Raw genomic sequence first — 26,404 nt, 5'->3', positions numbered from 1 at the left:
TTAGATGAGGCACCGTGTGCCTTGAACCAGAAACTTGACTGCACTTAAGTGAGTGATGCACCTCCACATACATCCACAAAGAGCATGTGCTCTGCAGAAGTAACATTTAGATTAAAGGATGGAGGAATGAAACCACTGTTGTGGGGTATATGGCCTTCTGATGAACTGTATGTGGTGTTTGAACTCTTTAAATGGAGGCCACTGTCAGGATTGATTGCAGGCAAAGAGTACAGACTAGTGTGTGTATCAAATAAATTATCTGCTCGTGGAGTATGAAATAAAAAGTTATGCAATATTCAAATGCTAATATTTTTAACCTCCACATGTATACGCTCTGCAGTGTTTTTGTTGGAACACTCAAAGGTTTAAGGCCATGCCACGCTTTTGCTTTAAACCTGTTATGCATGTGTACAATGTACAAGTGTAGCACTCCTGCCTTTCTACATAATACTGGAAGCACAGGTTTGATGTGGATGTGTTTGATGTGTGTCAGAGAGCTGTTTGTGTGAATTCCAGACTTTCATGATTACTAGCTTGTTGGAAGTGCTCCAGGGACTGAGAGAGAGACAGGGCACACGTTACTGCACCAAGGAAACATGATGAAAAGATGCCTTGACCTTAGAGGTGAGGGGATTTGTCTTTTTATGACTTTAACTATCTTAAAGTCTTGATGTGTTCAGAGGGAAACACGGCTATAGGTTGTTATTCTTTAAACTAAATTCACTGCAAACAGGATACATTTTCTCTCCTCATTGGTGTACAGAAATTTGAATATAATAAGACTTACTTTTTTCTTTTTACTATCTAGTTTGTCTACACTTTACCATTACTGATAAGAACTGATTACTGTCCTGAACGAGTAGGCTACTGTATCTGACTCTGAACAGTGTTTTTGATAAAGATACTCAGAACACTGCAAGACTATTGTGTCAGTTCAGCCATTTGCATTGTCTTCATCTCTGTGTGTAAATTTACAAACTACAAGAAAGTGTCATCTAGGGATACGCAGGCCAGTCAAAGAGCATTGTTAACAAAATCTAGATAATAAAGTGTAGAGAAAAAGAAAGTATTTACTATACAAACAGTAATCCATCAGCATTTACAGATGTCCCTCCCAGGTGTTACTCATACTGTATGCCAACAGCAACATTTCACATAATACAAACACATTCCTCAATGCTGATTTTCTTCTGTTTGTGTTTTTTAGATTTTATTCTTCTGTTGCTAACTCTGTCCATCAACCTTACCAATAGTCAAAACTAATTTGAAATTACTATCTGGGTATTGTAATGGTTTTCACTACAGTGTGAACACAGTTCTTTACTATCATGTGACGTTTCTGTTTGACATCCTGAATTTTAAGAATGAGATGTTAAGTAGCCCAACCCATTGAGTTTAAAGTGGTTTGTGTACTTTGCTAAAAACAAAGAAGACAAGGGACTGTTTTTGTGTGCAAAAACACTAGTATTTCTTCTTGAATAGTGTGTCTGAAGGCTGCCTTCCTCCCTGTCAGTCCCAGCAGATGTTCATGGCCGTCTGAAACCTCCTCAGTCATTGCTGTCATTGTCTGAGCTGACAGCAAAGCTCGCCATGATGCATGTCTTTTGTTTGTCTGGTTGTATGTCTGCTTATGTTTACACATGGTTTTGCATGGATTAACACTCACTGGAATTTTTTTATTGTGATTTCAAACAACTTTTGAGAATGTGATTGAATCATGAATGGGTCTCGACCTCAGCTTAGCTGTTGTAATAGATTTACAGCACATACTTAGGTGTGGCCTTTTCACCCTTTCTTTAATTACACTCATCACACACATGCACTTATATTCTTCCAGTTATTTTGACCTAGTCATCTCATGTGGTAGTATGTCAAGCTTTTCGTAGGTTCCTTTGGAAGGTATTTTCTAATTACTATGTATTGGGGAGCTTTGCATATAGACAGAAGTTGTAATTATCAGAAAGCACCAGAGGCAAGGAGTGTTTTGGAGGAAATGCATCATGACAAAGGCACGGGGTAGGGCAACCTTTTCAGTTAGTCACCACAGGGAACTGAGGTGGTGGTGCAGGCGTGAGGTTGGAATTCACAAATGAGCTTGCGTCTCGTTTGTTTTAACGTTCACATTAGTTTAACAAGCACAATGAAGTTGCTCATGAGCAGAGACCCTGAAAACACTTAGAAGAGTCCTGTGAATTTTGTCTTTTTATCTCATTCTGTGAGCTGTGAGTCAAAACAAGATCAGTGACACCCTCAATGTGAAATAAGTTGCTATATGTATTTAATGTCTCTATTTTGCTAACATGCTTTATCAGCAAAATTAAATAGTAAATATTGATTCCTGTCCAGTGTAGTATGACTATGACACAAAACTGAGTTTTCTTATTTGACACACAGACAAAGAAGAAATTGTTATCATAAGTGTGATATGGCAGGTCAGACATGCAAAAATGACCCTTTATTTTCTTTATCAGTTAATGAGGAGATTATTTTTGATTAATTGATTAGTTGGTTGGTCAATAAAGTGACAGTTTCTCAGAGTTTGAGGTGAAATCTTCAAATGTCTTGTGTTGTCTGCAGTCCAGAACCTCAGAATATTCAGCTTCCAGTGATATAACACAGAGAAGAGTAGAAAATCCCCAAACTGGAGAAGCTGGAAGCATCAACTTTTTTCTTCAAAAACACGTTGTTGTTGTTGTTGTTGTTGTTGTTGTTGTTGTTGTTGTTGTTGTCAAAGTAGTTGCTGATTAATTTCTATCAATTGCCTCAAAGTTGTATGAATCTGGCTTCTTTAAGCATCTATTTTGTAGTATTTTCAGTCTCCTTTTCTCTTGAAACTAACTTTGCTTACAGTTCCCACAACATACAGCCGCCAGGTGACATATGATATATATATTTACTTAGACCTGTCAATGTATGTTTGGTGGTACTAGAGCTATTGTCTTTTGATTTACTTTAATCTTTTGTGTACATAGTCCCACGTCTACATAGCATGTCAAGCTTTGAGTGAACATACATGTCCATTAGGCTTTTCCTCTCAGGTTTTTTTCCCCCATGTTTACAGAAGCCATGCTTTCTTCATCACGGAAAAGGTCCCTGTGAAGGGATGACAGCTGTCTTAAATGGACTGTGTAACTTGTCCAGCAGCAGTGGCTTTAGGTTGAATTGTGGGCAAGTCTTAAGTCCATCACTGCTTTAAAAGTTGGACAGTATAAAAAGTCTTGCTTCCTAATTAAGAAAAATAAACAGAAAAGGAGGATAGATGCTTGAAAGAGGCTTCTAATACCTTTATTAGGTGGAGTATATGAAGTTAAGCTACTTTTCCCTCCAGAACTGCTCACTTAAGCTTTCTTCAAAACATAAGTCTGCCATTCTTCACTTCAGAAGAGATCATTTCAGGCTAAGATGAGCAGGGAGCTTGTACTATCCAGTTTCAGGCTTGAATATACCAGGACCTTGAATGTCAGCTCTTTTTCCTGCTGGTTGAATGACCCTGCAGGGCAGTGTGAGCGTTGCTTACCCAATTGTTGCAGCCATTATGTCTTTATTAGGCCTAGAAAATGATGTTGTTGATACATTATCTGCCTGTAAACAAATTAATAGTGTCTGTTGTGCTAACTGTATAGCAAATCCCTGCTTTAGTCCTTGAAAAATAAATTGGGCCTATTGAGAGAATTGCACCTCTGCATAAAAGGGCTATTCAAGCTGTTTGAATGGATTCAGGAGAAATACAGATTAAACTGAATCAGTTTTCTACACATCTCAGATAAGAAACTATGCTTGCACAATAAAAACCTTAAAAAGAAAGAAAATAGGAAGAAAGAGCCAAATCATGTGACCTGCTATCAACAGCATCATGTCTATTTCAGGCATGTTCTACATTGCCTTCATCTATCAATACCCCGGAGCAGTGCATGGAAAGGAACACACACTTCCACAAAAGCTCTGGTCCTCTGAGAGAAGATGACTCCCTTCTCCTTTCAATGGAGCTGAGACACATTGCATTAAAGTCAGTGAGATGAAGCCGGGTGTAAATGGGCGTGCAGTTTATGGAAGGCAGGATGGAGGGATCCAGGAAAAAGGGAGACAGAGAGTGAGAGGGAGAGACATGCCTGTACTTCCTCTCCGCCCCTTCTTTAATGCTCACTGAGTAGCCCCGCAGTGCAGGCTTTGTCCCAGTCATTGTCACAGGCTTAGAGAGCCTCTTTGCCAAGTGAGAGGCTTTGGCGACATATGTCACTTCAGTGAGTCTGCTGTCGCTCCTTTAGCCGCTTGAGTGGAGGGGCGGGCAGGGAGGCGTATCTGTGCACCAGGACAGGAGCAACGTGAGGTGGAGGAGCAAGGACATGTCAGAGATGTTGGTTCAGAAAGAGTTGTTGCAGTGATCCCTTGATGGTCCTGCCCTGCACTTTTTCTGTGGACTCGTAGTGCAGCCGCCTTGGGCCTCTTCTCGAGGTGGACTTAAGATGTGGAATGACTCAAAAACCAGTGAGTATAGTGAATGAGAAGTGCTCTGTTTTAGTCCCTGAGAAATGTTTTCTTTATGTATTTGATTATTTTTTATATGTACCAATAACTTCTATTCATTCATCTGTACTTTGCAGCTACACTGAGGTCATTTGTATGGGTGCTGGTTTGTCTGAGGGAGGTTGAACTAAGTTTGAGTTTAAAAGAAGGGAGGGAGTCATTGTATACGGTGTGTGTGGCAGGGATTAGTCATGTAGTATTCACACTCTTCCAGCCCTGGTCAACTATTGGTTTAGGAAACAAAATCCCTGCGGATTTGTGGCTATGATCTGCCATGTGTTCAGGTAATAGATCCTCTACTCCCAAAACAAATGCTTTGTTATGTGTTTACATAGGGACTCCACCCCATTTTATGCTCTAAGGATTTTTCCCTTTTAAAGTGACTCTGTCAGCTTTGTTTGAGTTACTTAAGTGGCAGGTTTGCAGATCTCCATGTACATATAAATCTTAGTAATTTGCCTAACAGAAAGGCACCAGGCAGTGGATTTGCTGCACATGAAAGTTTCTTGTTCGGTTGTTACTGTGTTGTACCAATCTGGATAAAAGGTCCCACTTCTCATGTTGCTGCTGGATTCTGGGCCTCCTACCCAACGATCACACAGCATGCTCTGCTGGGCTGATGTGGTTTTCTGTTTGTAATTTCAATCACAACTCTGTCTCTAAAGTTTTTACCTACGCCCACACAATAGTACCGTAGGTGGTCTCTAATGCAAAGCTCTATCTGTGTGTGCAGGCATGCGCATGTGGGCGTGTGTGAAATACAGTATACAATAGCATTAGACTAAGAATGAGAGAGGCTTACAGCTTTATTACAATGTGGAAATGTATGTTTACTCCACTGGAACAAACATCTAACCAGATTTGTTTACCATTCAATCTGGCAGAAGATAATCACAAAAAGTCCTTATTGCGAATAATACTGTGCCGCAATCTCTCAATTTCTTTAATTGATTCTAAATTCAAGCAGCTTAATTCTGCAGCTAGTCTGCAGCAATTACCACATTAACCTTTCTCACTAAGAAGGGACAACTCATGCAGCTTTGCGTCCTCAGAAGAACCCTGAGTAGCACTCAGTCATTGTTAAACAGCGTACTGTATGACTGCTGGAGCTCCCCGTCTTCATTCTCCTGATAGCAGGATTAGCTAGAGGGTGAACCCATTTGGCGTTGCCAGTGCTGCCGCCACAGTCTCAGCACTGTGAGAACTAAGCCGTGAAATACTGAAGGGCTTAAACCAATTTATAGTCTGCCATCTTGGATCTAGCAATCGTAGCAGACAGCAGCTTTGCGCCAGTCGGGTTTACTGTAAGCATGCCATGCGATGCCACCAGCCAAGCTTTACAGTTCAAAGGGTAATCTCCAGACAAGCGCTCTGCTGTGTTGTGCTGCGACATCACAACAATGAGGGACAACTGACTTTGAATGGCCAGTGTCCTCAATGGCAAATTTAGCATTAATTGAGTACAGTTTCTTCAAATGGGCCCTCATACAGATCATTAAATTTCTTCTTTTATATAAATAAAAAATCCAAGATATTTAACCTGCAAACTCCTGGAATTGAATTACTTTAATTTGAAGTGTGATTTTAAAGATTTAAAGTATTGAAATTATTTAGTTCATTGCTGATACTCTCTACTCCTCCTTTGTGACTGCTCTGCCTTTGAGTGCTTAGCCTTCAGATTCATTTAATAAATGCCCTTTTGGTAATCTACATTTACTTGCAGAACATCATGAAGAGCATTATTCTTACCCTGAGGCACAGCATGTTTGAAATGAAATGATCAAAACAGAGCATTCTTTAATGTCTTTTGATTGAGATTATCACAGAAAAACACTGCTGTTTGTGGGTTTGATGTGTTTCTGTGTTGTCAGATCTTATTTCTGTTTTTTCCTTCTGATTTTCTTTAAATTAAAGTGCCTGTTTTCAACGTTGCCACCCAAAGCATAATTATCTGCAGCGCAGTTAGAGCTAAACAAATCTCCCTCTGGGACGTTCATTCAGCCTTGAACTTCTGTGATCGTAATCTGACCACTGTCAGTCAAACTTATGATTTTTTTTTCCAAGATGAATGAGTCGACCATGTTTTTTGACTCTTCCAGGTCCTCTGTGCCTTACGAATTCTAAGTGACGCTAGTTGATCTGCATCAACACGTTCTCCTGATCTCTGCGGTCTCCATTAAGCAGTAGAGGGTGATGAGGTCAGTTTGGATCCTGCAGCTTGTTCTGCTTTTGGCCTTGAGCTCCCTGGCCACGGACCTCAGTATCCCTCTGGAAGGTAAGAGTGTCATGACACTGATTAAAGCCATGCTTACTTAATCAGTGTTTAATCTCCAGTAAATGTGGAGAGTTGATTTACAAGCTTTGATTGACATCTTATTTGTAAAATGAAGTGGTTGCTCAGTGTGTCAACTTTAATTTCCTCTCTTTCTACTCGGAGAAGCATAACTTGTCAAAAAGGAGTGTTTATACTTTGAGTTGTCTATCCTGCTTGAGTATAAATGTTTGCAGCTTTTTCAAATTATGACAAACAAATAGCAATAGAGAGTAAACTGTTTAAGTGTTGCAGCATGAGTTTATTTCAGTCACGCTAAGAATACTTTGCAATTAAGTCCTGGTGTGCTATTTTAGTTCAGTGTCTGCGTAAGACACCTTGTTTTTCCAGAGCATGTGCTGCTGTTGGCAAACAACTTTTCCTGACATCTGAGCTTCAAACAGAGAAGTAGGAAAGAAAAGGACAAATACTTTTTTTGCAGTGTAATCTTGTAACACAGTAATCACAAATGTTTCACAAATTTTTATCAAAAATGATGTGTTTATGTGTCTTCATATTATAGTGGAGCAGCCTCCAACCATCATAAGTCACACATCTGGTCGCCTTATTGTCCTTCCTTTTGACAACACGGTTAAGATCACCTGTGAAGCCAAAGGCAACCCAACACCAGAGTAAGTGACAATGATCGCTCTCATTAAAATACAAAAAAATGCCATCACTGATTAAGATGATTTGTGACAGAGGATCATGGCTCTCCTCATTTGCACAAAACACTCTGTGTGTCAGTGATTACTTGGTGGAAACCGACTGAATATTTTGCTCCAACAGATACAGATGGACAAAAGATGGCAAAGACTTCATCCCTCCACACACCACGACAAACAGCACAGCCCACACAGATGGCACTATTGTGCTTTACAACAAGCTCCTCGTCGAGTTTCAGGGTAAATACCGATGCTATGCTTCTAACAAGCTCGGAACTGCCATGACGGAGGAGATTGAGCTGATTGTTCCCAGTAAGTAATCTTTACAAAAGAAGCTCATCTATTATGTGAAAATGACACTAAAGTCACCATATAAGTACATTTTCTAAGATTTCATGAGAAGGTTTTGAGTCTGTTTTTTTTTTTTTTTTTTTGATTAGGTGTCCCCAAGTTTCCGAAGGAGGACCTTCCTCCCACCGTTGTGAAGGAAGGAGAGCCAATCATCTTGCACTGTAACCCTCCAGAAGGCGTGGCCCCACGTCAGCTCTACTGGATGTCTATTGGTAAGCCAAGAAGCATCTGTTCATGCTTGGAATTTATAGCATGATCTGAAACCACCGTGTTGGTGCTGTTCCTGCAACATCGCAATTATGTTGCTCCAGGACCATCATTGTGTTGTGATGTCTCAGCTATGCAACTGGGGAAAAAGACCAAAGACATGGGAGAAGTTAGCCTTTCTAACATGTGGTTAACTAAACCATCCCAGCCCATTAAACTTGAATTCTACCTTTTGAAGAATGTACTAAGTAAACTTTGTGCTATTTTTGTCACCTTCAAGTATACTTAAGTGTACTCAAGTAGTCCTTGAATACCACTTGAGCAATGCTGTAGTATACTCAAAGTGTAAGTACTTGCGTTATTGGCTCAACGTTTTACAAATCTAAAGTGCTGAAGTACACCAGTGAAACTCAGGATTCATGAGCATGAGCAACACACTTGCAGTACATTGTATTATATCACCAATGTAATATCCCCAGAAGCCTCTCTTGTGGTGGAGACACAAGAGCTTTTAAGCACTTTAGTCCCAGATCAGGTGCATCATTCAGCAATCAGATGTAGCACACCTGGGCAGAGCTCAAGAGGACAATAGAGGAAAAGGGACAAACAGCACAGGGAACACACAGCCATAACACTAGTACACTTTTTTCCACACCTAACCAAGTAGTTTTGTTGCCTACATGTGACCAAACTGCAACAGACAACTGAAAATAATAAATAAACAGTATGTTCCACACAGTCTGCTGAGTGAAGGTCCGATGCTCGACCCACTCATCCACCAGGACCTGCACCCATTGCAGACTTTGTTGCCTTTTGGAACTTGCTTGTTTTGGAGCAGCATTAATTATGATGTTGTAGGACCAAAAGGTTGCAGTTTAATACTGCTTTAAATTATCTCAGTCATACAACATGTGGCCTGGTAATATCTACAGGTAGAAATGGCATCATTTTTGAACGCTTCTCCTCAAAGACATTCCTGGTTTTGTACTCTGGTGAACACTTGGAAAGTGATGGAAATTTAAAATTAAAAGGAGAGTATGAGATAGATGTTCTGATCCTTGTGTATTTCACTCCTCTATATGGAAAATTTTAAAACTCGATCTCAAGATTGGTTGTTTCAGATGCTGTTAGACCGACAAGCGCTTTGTTTGAAGCATACTGATTATGAGTGAGAAACCATTATGGGATCATGTCCATGTCATGTGGTATTGCCAAGCCACGTTCTTAGGTTCTAGGTTTTAGTGTAGATAGTGTGGAGGCCTGCATGTGTCACGCCTTCATGAAGTTCCTCACAGATGAAAAGAAGTAGCTGGTGACACCATGTGCTTTAGCGGAGGCATGTCCTTCGGCTGTCCTCAGCCACCGCTGGCCCTCAGTGAAGTTAGCAGTGACAATAAGAAGAAAGGTACACACTTGAGACCCACAGGTTTACCTCACATCAGGGCCCTTTTCCCCACCACTGCCAGGGAAAGTGATTTACTCTGTAAAAAGTCACTTCACGTCTGTCTGAAGTGCTTTGTCAGTGGGGGTTGAGTTTTCTCTACAGCCCCTTGAGAGCTCCTCAGCCACCTCCAAAAAACCTGACTGATGTCAGAGAGAAAATATAGGAGTTTTTTAGGTGCTCAAAAGGACAAGGCCTAGAGGACAGATTGAATGAAAACACTTGCCAGCACGATTCTTCTTTTAAAGTTTCTTTAAATTCTTAGTTTTTTACTCTACTTAATTTCACACATTTATATTGAACGTGATAAAAGACACATAAAACATATATAGTAGCTGAGAAATACAAACAGATCAAAGAGAGCAGTGATGATGTGTGTCCACTTCCCGCAGAATGCTGCGCTCTCTTCCTGCAGTCCAGTGTTGGAAAGATATTGTCGGCTTTGTATTGGTGACCTATCTTTCCCTCAAGTGCTTTGTAACATAAATCAGAACCAAATATGTCCTTTTTTGTGAGTTTGCTTTGAACATTGACAAAGCACCCAATGACTTTGGGCTATGTCTTAAATGAAGCTGTTAAGTTCTGTGAATGGGCTGACCGAGGAGTGACACAGAGCATCACTGACCCGTGACTTAAATATGGCTCTACTGTATATAAACTGTATGATGTCACAGCGTAGTTATGAGTTCACCGGCTCTTGGAAACTCTTTAGGGCACTTCCATTAACGTCCAGTGTATATGAGGCCACACTGTGTTACTATCTCTTATCTTATGACCTAAGTCTCATCATTAGGTTGTTGTTGAAATCCATTTCAGCTTTTACTCTTGTCCCTCTGATGCACTGATGGATGCATTTGAGAGGTTCTGTACAATTTATGCTTTCTTGGCAGCCACAATTATTTTTAATTGTTTTTAATCAATTAATCAAAAACAACTGACATTATGCACAGCTGTTGTCTGCATTGATTGACATTTCATTCATGCCAATATGCTTTCTTCCAGGTCTCCAGCACATTACGCAGGATGAGAGGGTTTCCATGGGCACCGATGGCAACCTGTACTTCTCTAACGCCTTACAGAATGACAGCCGCCAGGACTACTGTTGCTTTGCTTCCTTCCACAGAATACGCACCATTGTCCAGAAGTCCGCCATGGCTGTGGTGGTCAAGAGCTGTAGGTTTACAAAATAGTTTCTTTGTGGCTTTAGCTTACGCGACTGTAGCTCGTGTGTTTATCATGCCATCAAGGACAGATTCCTGAGAAGTTAAAATACAAAGAAATTACGCAAATCAGCACAGCTCATATTTGCTTTTCCCCCTGTAAAAAGACGGCATTTGCGTGTATTTTCAGTATTTTTCTGGTTGTATGTAAGATGTTCTTCTGGTGCATACCAAGAAGCAGGGCTTGCCTTGTCATGTTTCTGCTCTAAAAAACTCTGCCATGATGCTGGATTGAGCAATAGCTGAGGGTTAAGACAAACATCAGTGCCACTACCAGTGTTATCCTCACAGTATTTTGTTTTTCGTTCCAGTGAAATCTGACAATGAATCTGCTGACAGCACCGATGCCAGTGAGTGATATAAACACATCAAAGACTTGACAGCATAAATCTAAACACATTTCATATAATGTGAACAGGCAGCACAGTTGGCTTGCATGTCGCCAACAGCTGCAGATAACAGATTGACTGTAAGATTGCATGTAGATGATCTGATTGTTTGAAATCATATGTACTGTTCGACTGAGGAACACTGTTGTGTTCAACAAGCCCCCCCAGCGAGGATACCCAGCCTGCTGCTGCCCTCTGGTGTTCAGACAGAGAAAGTGCTCTTGAAGGGAGAGAGACTGCAGCTCGAGTGTATACCACAGGGATAGTATGTATACATGCTGTATCATCACAACTGTAACCACGTTGTCACTGTGCGTGATCTCTTATCATATTCATCTGCCATTATGGCTCATAAATGTCATTGTTTCATGTCACAGTCCCACCCCGAAGGTAAGATGGATGAAAATGGGAGAGGAACTGCCTCCACGGACAGAACTGAACAACTTTGGAAAGCTGTTGACCATATCTGCTGTGGATGAGAGGGATGGGGGCAAATACATGTGTACAGCCAAAAACTCTGCTGGAGAGGCTGTCCACTACTTTGATGTAATAGTGGAAGGTAGGTCAATGCCAGGAGTTAATTACGCATGTATTTGAGTTTCAAAGAGAAAGCTGTTGACACAGGGATTGCAGTTGTTTTGACTCAGACCAACACAGCTCTTCTTAACATCTCCCAGAGCCGCCAAAGTGGCTGACAGAGCCTCCTCAGAGCCAGCTGACTGTGATTGGGTCTGATGTTCACATCAAGTGCTCGGTCAGTGGAAAACCACCGCCAGACATAACATGGAGGAGGAACGGAGAATTGTTCAGAGGTGAGTGGGAATAATTTGAGCTGTGGTTTTATGTATCTTTTGCCACAGGGCAGAAGGACGGTGCAGCGAGCAGCTACTCCAAACTCCAACCACATGACCCTGAGTTCAAATCCACAAGCAGCCGTTCCGCTAGGTGTTCTTCAAAGCTTATGAGACAGGCTTGATTCTTTGACAGCCAATGATTTGCATATTTTCATAATTTCAAATACAGACTACATTGAACTGAACTATATTAAAATGAATAGCACTGTCTTTATTGCTTAAAGTATATGTAAGAAACTGTATTTTACAATGTTTTACTGCAGAAATGTGTGGTCTAAGAATGGTTTGTTATAATCATTATGAAATACACAATGGTGCAGGGGCGGTGCAGTCGAGAGGCTGACAGAGGGCTGGTGTTATTGTCTGATATTTGCTAAGGGAAGATATACCTGAGTCAGCGTCCAACAGCCCAAAGCCCAAAGATATTCAGTTAACGTTGTTATAAACACAGAATTTAAGAAACTGGAATCAGAGAATTTTTAATTTATGCTCGAAAAATGCCTTATATGATTAATTGATTATCAAAAATTTCCCTGTTTTCTGTTGACTGACGGGTTAATCACCTAATCATTTCAACTCTCCTTTTTTATCAGATTTGTTCTGTATTGATATTGAAAGTTGAAAGTTTTGCTGACAGATGATGTCGTCCTTGTGAAATGATGTTGATGTTATGTTTTTATGTCTGTCTGTTGCTGACAGATGACCCACAGAGCAGCAGGCGAGTGCTCGAGGACACTGTGGTGCTTCATAACGCCAGACCAGAAGACACTGCAGTCTACCAGTGTGACGCCTCCAACCGTCACGGCAGTGTTCTGGCCAACATTAACATCATGATCATGAGTGAGTACTGCTGCAAGACTGAGGCTCGGCACTGGCAGCCAGGACAGAGTTATTAGCTAATAAACGCAGTTGCCACTTTATGCACTGGGATCTGGGAAATGCTGTGTAGATTGCGTGGGCTCAAAAGCATGTCACGGTTCTCTCAGATTTTGAAGTGGTTCATTCTCTCTGCAAACTTTGTTTTATCTGATCCCTAACTTTCTCAGGGCTCGTCGTCATCCTGGAAACATTTGCCTAAAGATAGATTATAATCATGACAGACAACGCCGGGGCAGCAGCACTTTAAGTAATGGATTTAGATCGGCTACAGCAAATTTGGTCCTCTGCTCTGGTCGTCAGGTCTTCTGTAAATACAATAAATAAAAAGAATCACAAACATGTAACTCACAAGATGTTCTGCAACTGCTGCTGCTGTATCCCATCTGTCTGACTAAGCTGTAGCTCTCATTTAGCATTTCTGAAAAAATAGGGGTTTAAAATCCACATTCCAACATAAACATGGAGGTTAATTAGTGATTAATGTGTTAGCATGCAAATAAACTACAGCTCCCATTAAAACTGCTCAAAATGGCAATGCAAAAAATATGGTTTCTTCCATATCCATGAAATCCACCATCTCTGCTCTTGTTATTTTAGCTGTAGTCTCTGTTGTGTCAAACAGCTAAATTGTTCAGTCCTGCTGTGATTACAGCAATGCAGAGCTGCAACGATCAACAACTTTCAATATCAACCATCAATTAGCTTATAAAGTCATTGCTTTCTTGATTAATTGATCCATTGTTTGGACTTCAAAGTGTTCGACAATAACAAAAAAAGATTAGATTGCTGGTTTTGTTTTGTCTAACAATGTACTTTATGTCAATTAATCAATTCACTAATTGATTAATTGACATAATTCCAGCTCTACAGCCATGTTTGACCTACATGCAGGTTAGAAATGGTTAACAACAGTAATATTAACTAAACAATGATGTTAAATTTAAAAAATACAGTCCTTATCAAGACATATGGAATGAATCACACTCCATACTGTTGAGCAAGTTTATGTTCCTAGATGTTTGGATGTATTGTAAATGTCAGTGGGATTTTAGATGAGGTTTTCTTGCTCTGGCACTTTAGCTCTCTGTAAGAAATGTTACGATAGCTGTTGAAGAGAGACAAGAGATGTTCCTGTCTGTGTCTATATTTTCAGTCTTCACTTATTCATGTCTTGTGAAAAAATTCTCAGACAGCATCTTGACATTTTTAGCAGCTGTAATCTCTTGTCCTTCACCTTCTTCTTAGATATGGCTCCTCAGATACTGACGAAGGACAACCAACAGTACGCTGTAGTACTTGGAGGAGACGTTGTCATGAACTGCAGTGTATTCAGCTCTCCACCACCAACCATCTCTTGGTAAGTGATCACCAGGGCCAACAGGTATTAGTCTTGGTGACACATGTTGTGGCGACAAAAGAACTTTATTCCTTCATTCAGTGCGATGTTTTCTTCAGGTAACCATGGTTTTATTCATGCCTTCACATCTCTGCATTAGTCAGTTATGTGTGGTTTGCAGATGTCTGTGCTGTGGTCTAAAGAATGAAGCAGAGCACATACACTATCACTGCAGTGAGTCATGCTATTAATCCCACACTGCTGCAGGTGTCTGCATGACATGATGTTGACACTTATATCTGTTTAATGAGATAATCCTCTTCCGTTCCTTGAAATTGTGGCTAATTAAATCCTATTAACTACCACTGCAGCTCTGCTGCAGTTCTACAAAAGGGAAATAGGATCTGAGACAGTCCATGACAAAATACTCTTAACTTCACAAAGACCCTCACAATGTGAGCATAGTTCCTCTGTTTGTATTGGATGATAATCCAACAACACTAACCATGTCTTGTTTGGTTTGGATCAAGCCTGCTGCCCTACTCAAACCTGCCTAATTCAGCCAAAAAGAGTAGCTATACATCATTGTTTCTTTTTAGAAAAAAAAAAAAAAAAATCCCTGAAATATAAAGGAAAAATAACGTACAGTATATTGAAGATGACTAACTGTAAGACTAAATAGACATGGTTAACTTGGCTCAAACCCAAACCAAATACTTTTAAACTAAATACTGAATTTTGCACCAAAATGACACTTACTTTGATATGCACTTCTGCTGTCGGACAAGTTGCACAAATGCTCTAAAAGAGGTGTGAAAACTTTCTCTCCCAGGACCAAAGATGAGACTCCGGAAACCATCGAGGGGGAACGTTTTGTGACTCTCCAGAATGGAACTTTCCGAATCACCAGTGCACAAAAAGACGACAGCGGGAAATATGTGTGTTCTGCCTTCAACACGGAGGGCAAGTCAGCCATCAGTGCTGTGCTGGATGTCAAAGGTATCTCAGCAGCACGAATAGTGTTGACTCTCTTAAGCAGGATTAGTACCAGCCTCTGCACACGACTATTCATTAACGGGCCAGCTCACCCAAATGACAGTTTTCAGGTGTTTCTATCTGCTTGGCTAGACTAGAGCTGTTTTGTGTTTCTATTCAGGTGAACTGACCCTTTAGGATTGAAGTCAGTGTGGTTGTGTTACAGCAATACATGGTCTGGCACTTTTAGAACTGAGTTGTTGCAGGTCATTCGTTCCATATAAGGGTTAAAATGAACCAAAAAAAACAAAAAAACAGTGTTGTGTCGTTTTACATGGAGTTTAAGATCTGGATGGTAGAATCCTGTTCATTTCTTTGCCCTGCTGGGATTGATCACGTTGTCAGGTCCCGTGAAACATGCTTGTGCTGAAAGGCTAATAAAATGTTAGCATCTAGACTTTAAATCCATCTTTCCTTGATGTTGTAAAAAGATGCAGCCTAAATAATAATGTGGTGGAACATATTTGGAAATCTATTTTTCATGGATATTTCATAAATGCAAATTACCATGGAAATTTATTGAGCAATATCAGGACATTTCCATTTTGATTATGCGTTTCACAAATCAAAGAGACAGTTACTGCAAGAAAGACTCATTTATAAAGTAAATAATTTGGCTGAACTTCAAATACTCACATCTCAGTTGAAGCATGCAGGAAATATGAATAATTCTTCCTTCTGCCTAACAAGACAAATATCATTATGTTTTAATCTCATCTGTTTAATGTATGCGCCTTTGTCCCTGGCTTTTTTTTAATCATTAGACCCCACGAAAATTGTAGCTCCACCTCAGGACACGCAAGTCATCAGTGGGACCAGAGCCCAGTTGACATGTAAGGCAGAGTATGATAAAAGCCTGCGGGGCTCCTTTGAGGTGGTATGGAGGAAGGACGGGGAGGAGATCCCACCTCCCGTTGAGGAAAATTCCAGGTAGGTGGCTTTGGTTTGATAGTGTTTCCATCAGATTTCAGGTGTATTTATGTTTAAGATGGCTCTGTTCGGTGTCTTTATCTTTATGCTAATGCTCGGGGAGAAACAAAATGAATGAAAAATCCCTAGAGCTTTGTTCCTTATCCTAATCAGGAGCAGTTCAAAGACTTTGGGATTTTGTTGGTCTTTTGTCTGCCCAGAAGGTTGTATTTTTGTTTGTTGTGCCTGGATATTAAGTAATTTGTTATCTAACACCATGCCACAGTTTTAGTAGCAGCTGTTGGAGAGTTAGGCCATAGCACAAACTGCTGCCATAGCACAGAATCTGGCACCTATAAACCATGATTGTCTATCACTTTGTGCGTTTCAGTGCAGATCCAGACTGAGCTGTACATGAAAAAAAAAGTCTTTTTTCTATTATTTCCTATTATTCAAATCGATAACAGTGTGCTATACATGCTCACTGAGTACTTGCTGCTTGATTGACTGATTGCATTTGTATTCTGGCTATATACTAACAAGTGCTTATATGTTCAGGTACTTTGTGGACGATGGCATGCTGCAGATCATGAATGTGAACCTGAGTGATGAGGGACGATACAAATGCACTGTTAGAACCAGCCTAGATGAGGACCATGCTACTGCAGTGCTCACCGTACTCGGTAAGAGGGTTTTGCCAATGATAAGTATAGAATAAGTAATAAGTATAGAATATAGTTAATTATTGATTATGTGTTCTTTGAAAGGACTTGGAACATAGACTGTGATATAAATAATATAAAACCGGGTGTTGCATTGCGGTTTGATGTTGCTATCATGTTTAAACCCTCCAGATGTTTTGGTCATTAAACTGACGACGCCAGGCATCTAATGTTGTTTAATGCAATTTGTTTTGCAGACGTTCCCGATGCGCCAAAAAATGTAAAAATATCTGAACTCAAGAGTCCAAGGAATGTCAGCCTGTCTTGGGTGCCCGGGAGTGATCACAACAGCTCTGTAACAGGTAGATGTTAATGTAGAAGAAGCAGAAAATCTGAAGTCTGAAGGGGGGGGGCGAGGGTTGGTAGTGCTGCTAAATAATGCAACATTGAAACTGCATTTACTCAGAGATCAACAACAGTTGCTTGTGTACTGTCCAGTGCCGTGACTGTCGGTCGTTAAACTTTAGTTTACAGGCTACATAATGATGTAGTTACTATGTAATTATGGTGCAATTACAAAGTAATTAGTGTGAGTTTATTAGGCGTGTGGGCCCAAGCCAACTCTGGACACACCCCGGCTGAACATATATAATAGGACATAGTAGAATGGAATTGATTCTAACGTTATGGTCCAACCACAGGTGGAAGTTTTGCTTTACTTACTGTAGAGACAATAAATAACATAACAGTATAGATAGTAACACATAAACAAATTATACGACTCAGGAAACTGGCACTTTAGGAATTAGGTTGAACTTAATCACCCAACACCTGCATTAGAATTATTCTTTGATGCACGATAATGCAGTTACTGCACATGACTAAACGTTGTCATGTCACCTCTTTAACAGAGACAGCAGCTGCGATCACTGTTGAGTGCAAACTAAAGTTCTTTCACGAGTGATGGCTGCAAATCGCTGTGAAGTGCTGACGATCCTGGCGGGGAAGCTTGCGTCTCATTTATGCTTCAAAAAGCACCTCGTTTATTTTTGGAACGTACTGATGATAAGAATTTATATCAGTTGAAAAGCGTATCCTCATGTTATGTTTATTAGCTGTGATCAGAAACTAGAGCAGACAAGCCTGAAGAAGATCCTTTGTTCGACGGAAAATGTGTTATCATTTTATTTGTTTAATTAAACATCTCAGGACAAGAGGCATCAGTAGTAAGGTCAGCCCTTTTCTAAACAATATCCGTGGATCACACGGATTGACTCAGCACCAGGTGTGTGTATAGAAATATTCAGTTAATGTCATTAATTTGCCATGGAAATTGCTAAAAGCCATGGCTGTGTCTGAAATTACTCCCTCATTTACTATTTATTGAGGCCTGCAGGATAAACAGTGGGGTATCTCAGGGAGTAGTTACCTGAGAATTCGGACACATAGGAATCATCTTCAATTCCAGCACGCTCTCAGGTGTAGTGTTGCATAACTAATGGAATTTCAGGAACAGGGAGGAAGCTATGCATTAGGGGATTGCAAAAAGCAGTTATAGTTTGCAATAACTGTTTTCTTTTTCATCATCACCCTGCGAGCTGATAGTGTCAAAGTGTTGAAACAATTCCTCATTTACACATCTAGTAGTTACAGAGTGACATGTGCATTCATTTGAAGTCCCGTTTCTGGCCATTTGATGAATTTAAGACCAATACTCACTGTCTTTAGCTCTGTTTTTGGCCTCGACCAACTCCTGAGGGATCTGGCTCTTTAGCTGCTAAATGTTCCACTATGTTTGCCAGCTACTCACTTTGTCTGTGTGCTGTTTGATGCTGAGCAGGTAGTGTACAGTGGGTTTTCAGAGCTTTTTCACTGAAAACAGCTGCCTGCTGCAGCCAAAATGACCCCTCTGATGTCTGATGTCTCTGTGTTAAGCCGGAGTCAGGAGGTAATTAGCCAAGCTTAGCTTAAAGACTGGAAGGAGAGTGAAACTTTTAGTCCAAAGTTAAAAAATCAGCCTACCAACACCGTTTTAGCATTATACTAAGCCAAGCAAATCGCCTCCAGCTTTGTACTGAATGCACAGTGACGAGAGTGGTATCAATCCTCACAGCTCACTCTCAGAAAGGAAGTATATAAACATTTTTACCAGAATGTTTAATGTGTGTCCTTAATTTATTCCTTTATGGTATTGCACATCTGCAATGGTCTAGATGGTCTGATCAGATCAGTCGTATAGTGGCCTGTACGGTACAAAAAAAGGAGTCAAATGTAAGCTTTTTCAGCAGCTGTGATTATGCCTATAACTGAATGTGTATGTCTGCTGTCTCCTCCATGAGCACAGAATTCATAGTGGAGTTTGAGGAGAGCCAATGGGAGCCTGGCAGGTGGAAGGAGCTACAGAAAGTCCCCGGTAACCAGGCAACAGCCGAGCTGGCGCTACACGGCCACCTTAACTACCAGTTCAGAGTGTACGCTCTTAATGCTGTTGGACCCGGACCCCCCAGTGAGCCCACTGAGAGATACAAAACACCCCCTGCTGGTGAGGCCCGCTCCCTTTAATTAACATTTTCTGCTGTGGTTATCTGCCCGTTGTGACAGCATGCAGAGTTGTAACATTTCATTTGAAATGTGCAGAGAGGTTCTGTGTGGAGAGGCCAGCTTTGGCCACAGGACTATGTCGCAGGAGGGGGTGTGGATATTTTTGGGTGTCAAAAGCCCTTAAAGTCCTAAAGTATTAGCTCCAGCACATGTTTCTGCTTAACCTTGGCTGTCATTTTAATTTATGCGTATGCATGAAGTGAGGATAATTGCGCGACACTGTCCAAACACTCTGTTCTAGCTGAACAATATAGAAATTTGCATTTTAGCAGTGAAAGACATCGTTGAAATTAGTAAGATGAACTCCTTTGTGCTACTTTTCATTTTTAATATATATCATACAACTTCTCTTCAAAGCTCCTGATAAGAACCCAGAAAACATCAAAATTCAAGGCCATCTTCCTCATCAGATGGACATTAACTGGGAGGTAAGAGAAAGAGAATCTATCTGTAAGACTGTGCACAAGAAACCATTAAAGAAGGGACGAATTCCTCAGGATTTCTAAGTCTTCAGTATGTTGTTCTGTTGTAGCCTCTGCTGCCCATTGAACACAATGGCCCAGGTCTCGAGTACAAGGTGAGCTACAGGAAACTGGGGGTGGAAGACGTCTGGAAGGAGCATCTGGTCAAAAGACACTACTTTCTCGTGAGGAACACGTCCACCTTTATTCCCTACGAGATCAAAATTCAGAGCAGGAACAGCCACGGCTGGGGACCAGAGCCTAAGGTTGTTACTGGTTACTCTGGAGAAGATGGTGAGTTATAGGCTAAATATATCCTCTGTTGTATGCATTCATGTCATTAACACATTTAATTCAGCGTTTCCTGTTTATGTGCAACTCACTTCAGTTCTTCTTTTTTATTTAAGCATGCCCTGAGGCTGAACTAGCACATGTAGCTGTTGTCTTTGCTCGTCACTTATTGTGAACTTTTTGTGTTACGGCGTCCCTCCCTGTCGTCAGCCGTCTTTTGGCATTGTCTGCGGGAGAATGTGTCAGGTTAAGTTCTTTCCTTTTTTCCATTTGCCCATGGTTTTAACCCCGTGCAGGTGTGCAGTAGTGACTTTTCCTCCCCTCTGAAAAAAAAAAGGAAAACTCCTTTGCTAAATCCAGCAGGTGGCAGATAACCTTTGTAGAGCAGAGCGATGTCAAATTTCCACTTGTGTCTCAGAAGCTGTGGGAGATTTGACAGATCATGACGCACTTTAGACCTACTGATGCACAATGGCTGCTTCTCCCTTTTAGTGTTTGATGTGCTTCCATCCTTTCCTGCTACCAGCACAGTAACATGTAGAGCAGAAAATATTTAGAGCATTTTTATTCCATGATTGGTGTGGTATTTGTCCCTGCTGAAGGATGAAGAAAACAAAAAACAAAAAACACTGCTTTGAACAGTGAAGCTGCCTCATTAGGTGTCCAGCTGAGTATGTGTTTGTGCACATTTATGCTGATCCACCAGCTTCACTGTTTTTATTTACCACCTTCACCAGCAACACATCATTTCTGCACAGCCTAAACCAAAAAAAGGGCTATTTTCTTTCTTTAACAGCTCAGACTGTCAAATTAGGCTGTTTTTCTTTTAGTTTTCTTTCTTTATACATGTTTTATGATAGTGTTAAAGAGTCTCTGCAAAGCTGACCTGTTGTTGTCAGTATGTCCTGACCTCCCTCTATGTGTTCTTCAGTCCCGACTGCAGCACCACGGGATGTAGCAGTGGAGGTGTTGAACACCACTGTTCTGAGAGTTAGCTGGACCCCAGCTCCACCTGCCACAGTGAGAGGTCATCTAGGAGGCTACGATGTAAGTTTTCATGGTCCTGATGCACGATTTCTTTCTGCCTATGTTGTGTAACTGAAAACTTTCAAAGCAACAGAGAGACTCTAAACAACAATGTTTTTGTAGCATGGTATTATACAATGTAAGCAATTGCATTTACATGAGATAAGTACAATTATCACCATTAGTTATTAGATAATACAGGTGCAAACAATGCAGTTGGTACACCTTTCTAAAAAGCTGAATATTCACTATCACTTATCACTAAAGAATCTGTAATTATAGGTGCAAAACTGCAATTGTAGACAGTCCTGAAATTATTATTTACTAAATACTCATATAGTTATTAATGTCATCTAACATAAAGTGCTCCCAGTAATTTTTTCCTGCAATGATGGAATGACAGCAGGCTAGAAAGTGTCACTGGTTGATAATACTCGCTTCAGTTTGGAAGGTTAACTCCACTTGGATTACCTGTTGCAATTACATTATTCTAACATATTTTCTCATCAGTCTCATTATATATGAGACATTTCCTGTTTCATTCCTTTTCAGTGTCGTCAGTGTGTCTTAATCAAATGCACTCACCTCTGCTGTTTTGTCTTTTGTAAGTGCAAAAGCCCAAACTAACATTTTAATGGGCAGAATAGTGTCTGCCTCAGCCCTTCCATAGAAAGATTTATATTAGTGCTGTCAAAAATATTGCATTATTGACGTGTTAACGTAAATCAATTTTAACAGCGTTATTTTTTTTTATTGCGCGATTAACGCTCTTTGTGACCTAGTGAACTTGTAGTTTTTTATAAGCTGTGGCCACTTCTAGTAATGTTATAAAAACTACAGGATCCGATTGTAAACCAGAAATAAAACAATAGGCACACCCCACAACCGTGTTTGGTCTTGCCTGCTTGCTAGCTGTAAAAGAGTAGGTTACCGGTCTGTGTGGATGTCGAGCGCGAAATGCTGAATTTGATGCGAACAAGATTCTGAATGGAAAGTTTAGTTTCAAAAAGCTGCCAGATGGGTCGACTGACAAGACCAAAGTTATCTGTGTGTATTGTTGGTGTGAACTGAGTTATCACTGCAGCACATCTGAAATACCACTTGATGGCCAAACACACGGTGAATGCGAATTCTCCGCTGCCTACTTGTCAAAACCAGCTGACAATGGATGGCTTTCGGCAGAGGCATATGGATACCGCAACTAAGAACAAGCTTACTGCAGCCATAGCCAAGTAATGTTCATTCTTTCTGGAGAGAAATAAGAGGCTGGGTTGATAAGCCTCTGGTGAATAAACAGAAGAGCATCATAGTCTGACTGCTTGTATGTTCAAAGGAAACTTAAGAAAGGAAAGTTTAAGCCATGGTTTAACTGCACTATAGCCTGAGTCCTAGTTTACAATGATGTGCACTTACAATAAAATACACAATACACAATAAAAAACATTTGCACAAAGCAAGCCTATCCACTTTTCCATGTTGATAAGAGTATTCAAATGATAATAATGAGACATTTAAAATAGATAAAAATGTGTGATTAATTTGCGATTAATCGCGAATTAACTATGACATTCATGAGATTAATCACGATTAAATAATTCAATCGATTGACAGCACTAATTTTTATACATGAATGCAGGGGAAGTGTCATGAACAATATGTAATAAGCACATAGTGTAGAGAAAGATTATTCTGAAACTCTACTGGTTTCAGATTTTGAGTTTGTCCAGCCTGAATCATTCTCACTGTCTGTATTTCAAACTCCTCTAATTGCCCTTTTCTGAACGGTGCACCTTCTCTGGTGGAATGGTTTTGTCATTAGCCAGCTAAGAAACAGCAGCACACCCCCTGTTGAGGATGAACTCAACTATGAGATTCAACACCTCAGTTTAAAGAGAAATAGGCTTGTGAATTAAGCCAGAAATAAATTCACAGACTTCATTTTTGCAGCCTTCTTTATTTTCACCTTAACTTAATTTCATTTGATCAAATAATTTGTGTATCTATAATTCAATGAAGACATAAATGTGGTAATATTGTACAATGTTTGTAAAAATTATGCTTTTTGGCACATTTTCCCTTACTGCGCTCTGTCACCTGTATAGCTGTTTCCGTTGAAAATATGTAGGCGGCACAGTGTTTGACGGTGTGACAATCACAATGCGACTGTGTGAAGAAGCTATTTTAACACACACATCACTTGAGGTTCAGATTGCAGGTTTTATGTGATGCCTGACTTCAGATAACTGCCTCATTAAAGGTAAAAGCAGACTTTAATTGCTGCTGCTCTCCATCTTTCTCCTCCTCTCCTTCCTCTCTGGGATCTGTTCAGACTTGTTTCTCACCATTGTCCATTACTTCCCTCTCACAGGTCCACTGGACAAGAAAACAGAGTCTGCTGAATCCCAATAAGATTTTAGATGAGCGCCAGTCCATGTCCTTTCCTGGGAAGAGGACTCATGCCATCGTGCCGGGTCTTGAACCTTTCTCTGAGTACAGACTCACTGTCAATGTTTTCAACAAGAAAGGCAACGGGCCCAGCAGTGACCCGGTCTCCTTCAGCACTCCAGAGGGAGGTGAGGTGGCACAAACGCCATAGGGATTCTTCTCACACAAATAAAAGATTGCATATTGCATACATACATTGCATACATTGCAAATCCATTAATGGCATGAGGGACATTTAAAGTGAGTCAGACAACAAGACAAGGGATTTTAACAAAAGCACACATTTCATTTACATTGAAGCCCCCCTCCACTCAGAAATGTGTTTTGCTTATTGTTACATCACTTGGATGTTTGTGCTTCACTGTGCAGAATGATAAGTGAGCAGAGTCTGACACCAGAAGGCTGTTTTGACTGTTTTCAAATTCATTTGTGAGGCAGGAAAAGTTTCTCCGTGCTCATCTTCACTCTGAGTTGTACGTACGAGCATGAACTGTGACATCACAATGCATTTGGAAGTCAAGCATGGTCCAATGTGATGTGGACACTTGAAACCTCCAGTGCACATATACTGATAATGGACTGTTGAGCGAATTGGGAGATATTTTGTGTCTAGTAGTTAAACTTCAGAAATGAAAAGCATTTGCATCTTCATAGATTATGGATTTTTCCCCTCAGTGAAAGGGAAGGAGTATATATAATTTAAAAAATGTTACTGGGTAATGGAACCTTTTGTGGAAAAAACACCAGATACAAATTAGAATTCTATTTTTATTCATCTCAAAAAATGTTTTCAGGGGATCTTTGAATTTAGCAGATACAGCGAAATGTTTAGCCTTAAGACCAGGAGAGGAAAGAAGAAGTCATCAAAGGTGGCCTGATGAAGTTTTTCACGAGAATACTTGTTAAAGGCACATCAGCCTTGTGAAATGACAAAGCTGCTTAAAACAGACAAACTGTCATGTGCTACATCAGTGTGGGTTTTCATCTGCTTCATAAGGAAAGGGTAAACAAAGCTCTTAAAAAAGTTTCGAGCATGAAAGTATAAATATCAAGTATGAAGAGACACAAGAGAAAGAAATTGTAACTCATTTTGACGCGACTGACTCTCTTGATTCAAGCATCCTAAAAATATACTTTAACACTCAAACAGACTAGCAGCCTGATGTGTCGTTTATCGAGCTCCAAATAAATCACAAGCTGCCAGAGAACCATGTCTGTACAGTAGATGCATTAACATGTGTGTGTCATTCTTAGTGCCTAAGCAAGTGCCCATCCTGACCGCCTCCAACGCCCAGGAAGACTCCATTTTGCTGGTGTGGGGCCCACCGTTGGAGTCAAACGGCATCCTCACTGGTTATCTCCTGCAGTACTACCTCAGTATGTACACACCCCATGTTCCTGACTTACACAGCGTAGACCTTGAGTGTTTTCATCAGTAGATTACTTCATGCTGTAGCTTTGCATGTCGTGTCAGGCGTTTGGTTGAGGTGTAAGCAGGAGTGTGGCTGCGGTGGAAAGAGGTGTGAAGGGGCTGGATGTGAGATACTACAGCTTACCTTTGAGCCTACAGCCTGATGCTCATCTGATGAGCCTGAAAACATACTACATAAACTATCATCTGCTCCCCTCTCCCTTTCCTCTCCTCTCCTGTGTTATCATAGCAGACACTAGGCTGCACTGTTTAACGCTGAATACTCCACAGTGGTCTGCAGCAGCCTCGCTGTTATGTATCTGGACATGCTGCATATCTTTTTTGTTTTCAGGGGAATCTGCGCTAAAGGATTATGAGCTGATATTGCATTGAGTTATTTCTACACTATTGCTCATGTATGTAAAAGGTCATGATTGGTATGAAGCTCTTGTAATGACAGACATACCAGCTGTGTCTTGAGGCGGAGATATTGTCATAAAGGTACACAGAGACGGAAAGAGTACTGGAATGTGATGTTATAGTAAAAGAATTGCTGCTTTAAAGAAACTTTACTTTTGTAAAAATATACTGAGATACAGGTAAGTTAGATTTTTTTGAATTATTGTGGGGTACTATTAAAGTAAAAACACCTTTAGGCTACAACTGCATTAAATGTCAAGAACACGCGTGAAACAACATCACGTGATATGTCCAACCCAACAATAAATTCCAAAAATCCATCCGTAAAGACAGATTTGACAGCCTGTGTGTACACCTGATCATCAGTTTTAAAACTCAGACAAAGTCATAAGCCAACAACAATAAATAAAAAGAGCTTTGGACACTGGTCTGTGCGACAAGCAGTTTAGGCTACAAAAGTGAAATAAGTGCCACTTGAACAGCAGAATAAAACATCACCAAAGTGGACAAAGCAGAGATTTTAAACACTATAAGCTCCACAAACACACATGTTAAAGCAAAGAGACCTGCACACCGCGCAGCACGCAGACACCAGGCTACATCGCTAGGCAACACAGTGGTTGTTGATGTCCCTCTCTGTGGTTGTTGTCTTCATCTGTCTCTGAACAGCAGTCTGTGAGCCCCATGCGTCATGAATCCCACAACAATTCACTCTTGGTTCAACTTCTCCACTCAGCCTCTGTGTCTCTCTGCGCTCTAAAGTTTCCAAACATTTTGAGCTGAAAGAGGCTCTGCAGTTACAACGTGACAGAAATACAGCAGAGAGGCCTCATGCACTGAGGAGGAAGTTCCTCAGCAACGTAGTATCTGTCAGACTGCGTCCTGAAAATTCACATTTAACAATCGTCGTTCATGAGAGCAAGTGCCAATTTGTCTCCGATCTGGGACTGTTGGCGAGTGGAAGCT

At 40.6% G+C, this 26,404-nt stretch overlaps 1 protein-coding gene across 6 annotated transcripts in view; it reads left to right on the top strand.

Moving 5' to 3' along the window:
• The window catches only part of chl1a (cell adhesion molecule L1-like a), a 51,571-nt gene that overhangs the window by 10,889 nt on the left and 14,278 nt on the right, over window positions 1-26,404 (top strand). For 5 of the 6 annotated variants that reach the window (XM_070968620.1, XM_070968622.1, XM_070968621.1 and 2 more), the window contains exons 2-22: window positions 6,624-6,799; window positions 7,359-7,467; window positions 7,625-7,812; window positions 7,941-8,063; window positions 10,502-10,672; window positions 11,031-11,069; window positions 11,268-11,373; window positions 11,486-11,667; window positions 11,786-11,920; window positions 12,662-12,802; window positions 14,087-14,198; window positions 15,010-15,176; window positions 15,977-16,142; window positions 16,680-16,804; window positions 17,041-17,145; window positions 19,128-19,325; window positions 19,742-19,812; window positions 19,917-20,139; window positions 21,068-21,183; window positions 23,531-23,735; window positions 24,862-24,984. In XM_070968620.1, coding sequence (XP_070824721.1) covers window positions 6,718-6,799; window positions 7,359-7,467; window positions 7,625-7,812; window positions 7,941-8,063; window positions 10,502-10,672; window positions 11,031-11,069; window positions 11,268-11,373; window positions 11,486-11,667; window positions 11,786-11,920; window positions 12,662-12,802; window positions 14,087-14,198; window positions 15,010-15,176; window positions 15,977-16,142; window positions 16,680-16,804; window positions 17,041-17,145; window positions 19,128-19,325; window positions 19,742-19,812; window positions 19,917-20,139; window positions 21,068-21,183; window positions 23,531-23,735; window positions 24,862-24,984 — 2,887 coding nt within the window. In that variant the 5' untranslated portion in view covers window positions 6,624-6,717. Of the gene's footprint in view, window positions 1-4,378; window positions 4,486-6,623; window positions 6,800-7,358; window positions 7,468-7,624; window positions 7,813-7,940; window positions 8,064-10,501; window positions 10,673-11,030; window positions 11,070-11,267; window positions 11,374-11,485; window positions 11,668-11,785; window positions 11,921-12,661; window positions 12,803-14,086; window positions 14,199-15,009; window positions 15,177-15,976; window positions 16,143-16,679; window positions 16,805-17,040; window positions 17,146-19,127; window positions 19,326-19,741; window positions 19,813-19,916; window positions 20,140-21,067; window positions 21,184-23,530; window positions 23,736-24,861; window positions 24,985-26,404 lie in introns of those variants that run through there. The other variant, XM_070968617.1, reaches the window with a different exon arrangement.

This window comes from Chaetodon trifascialis, chromosome 8, assembly GCF_039877785.1.
Source record: "Chaetodon trifascialis isolate fChaTrf1 chromosome 8, fChaTrf1.hap1, whole genome shotgun sequence".
NCBI lineage: Eukaryota > Metazoa > Chordata > Actinopteri > Chaetodontiformes > Chaetodontidae > Chaetodon > Chaetodon trifascialis.
Note: the sequence above shows the minus strand (reverse complement) of the source record. Positions and strands in the feature narration are given on the sequence as shown.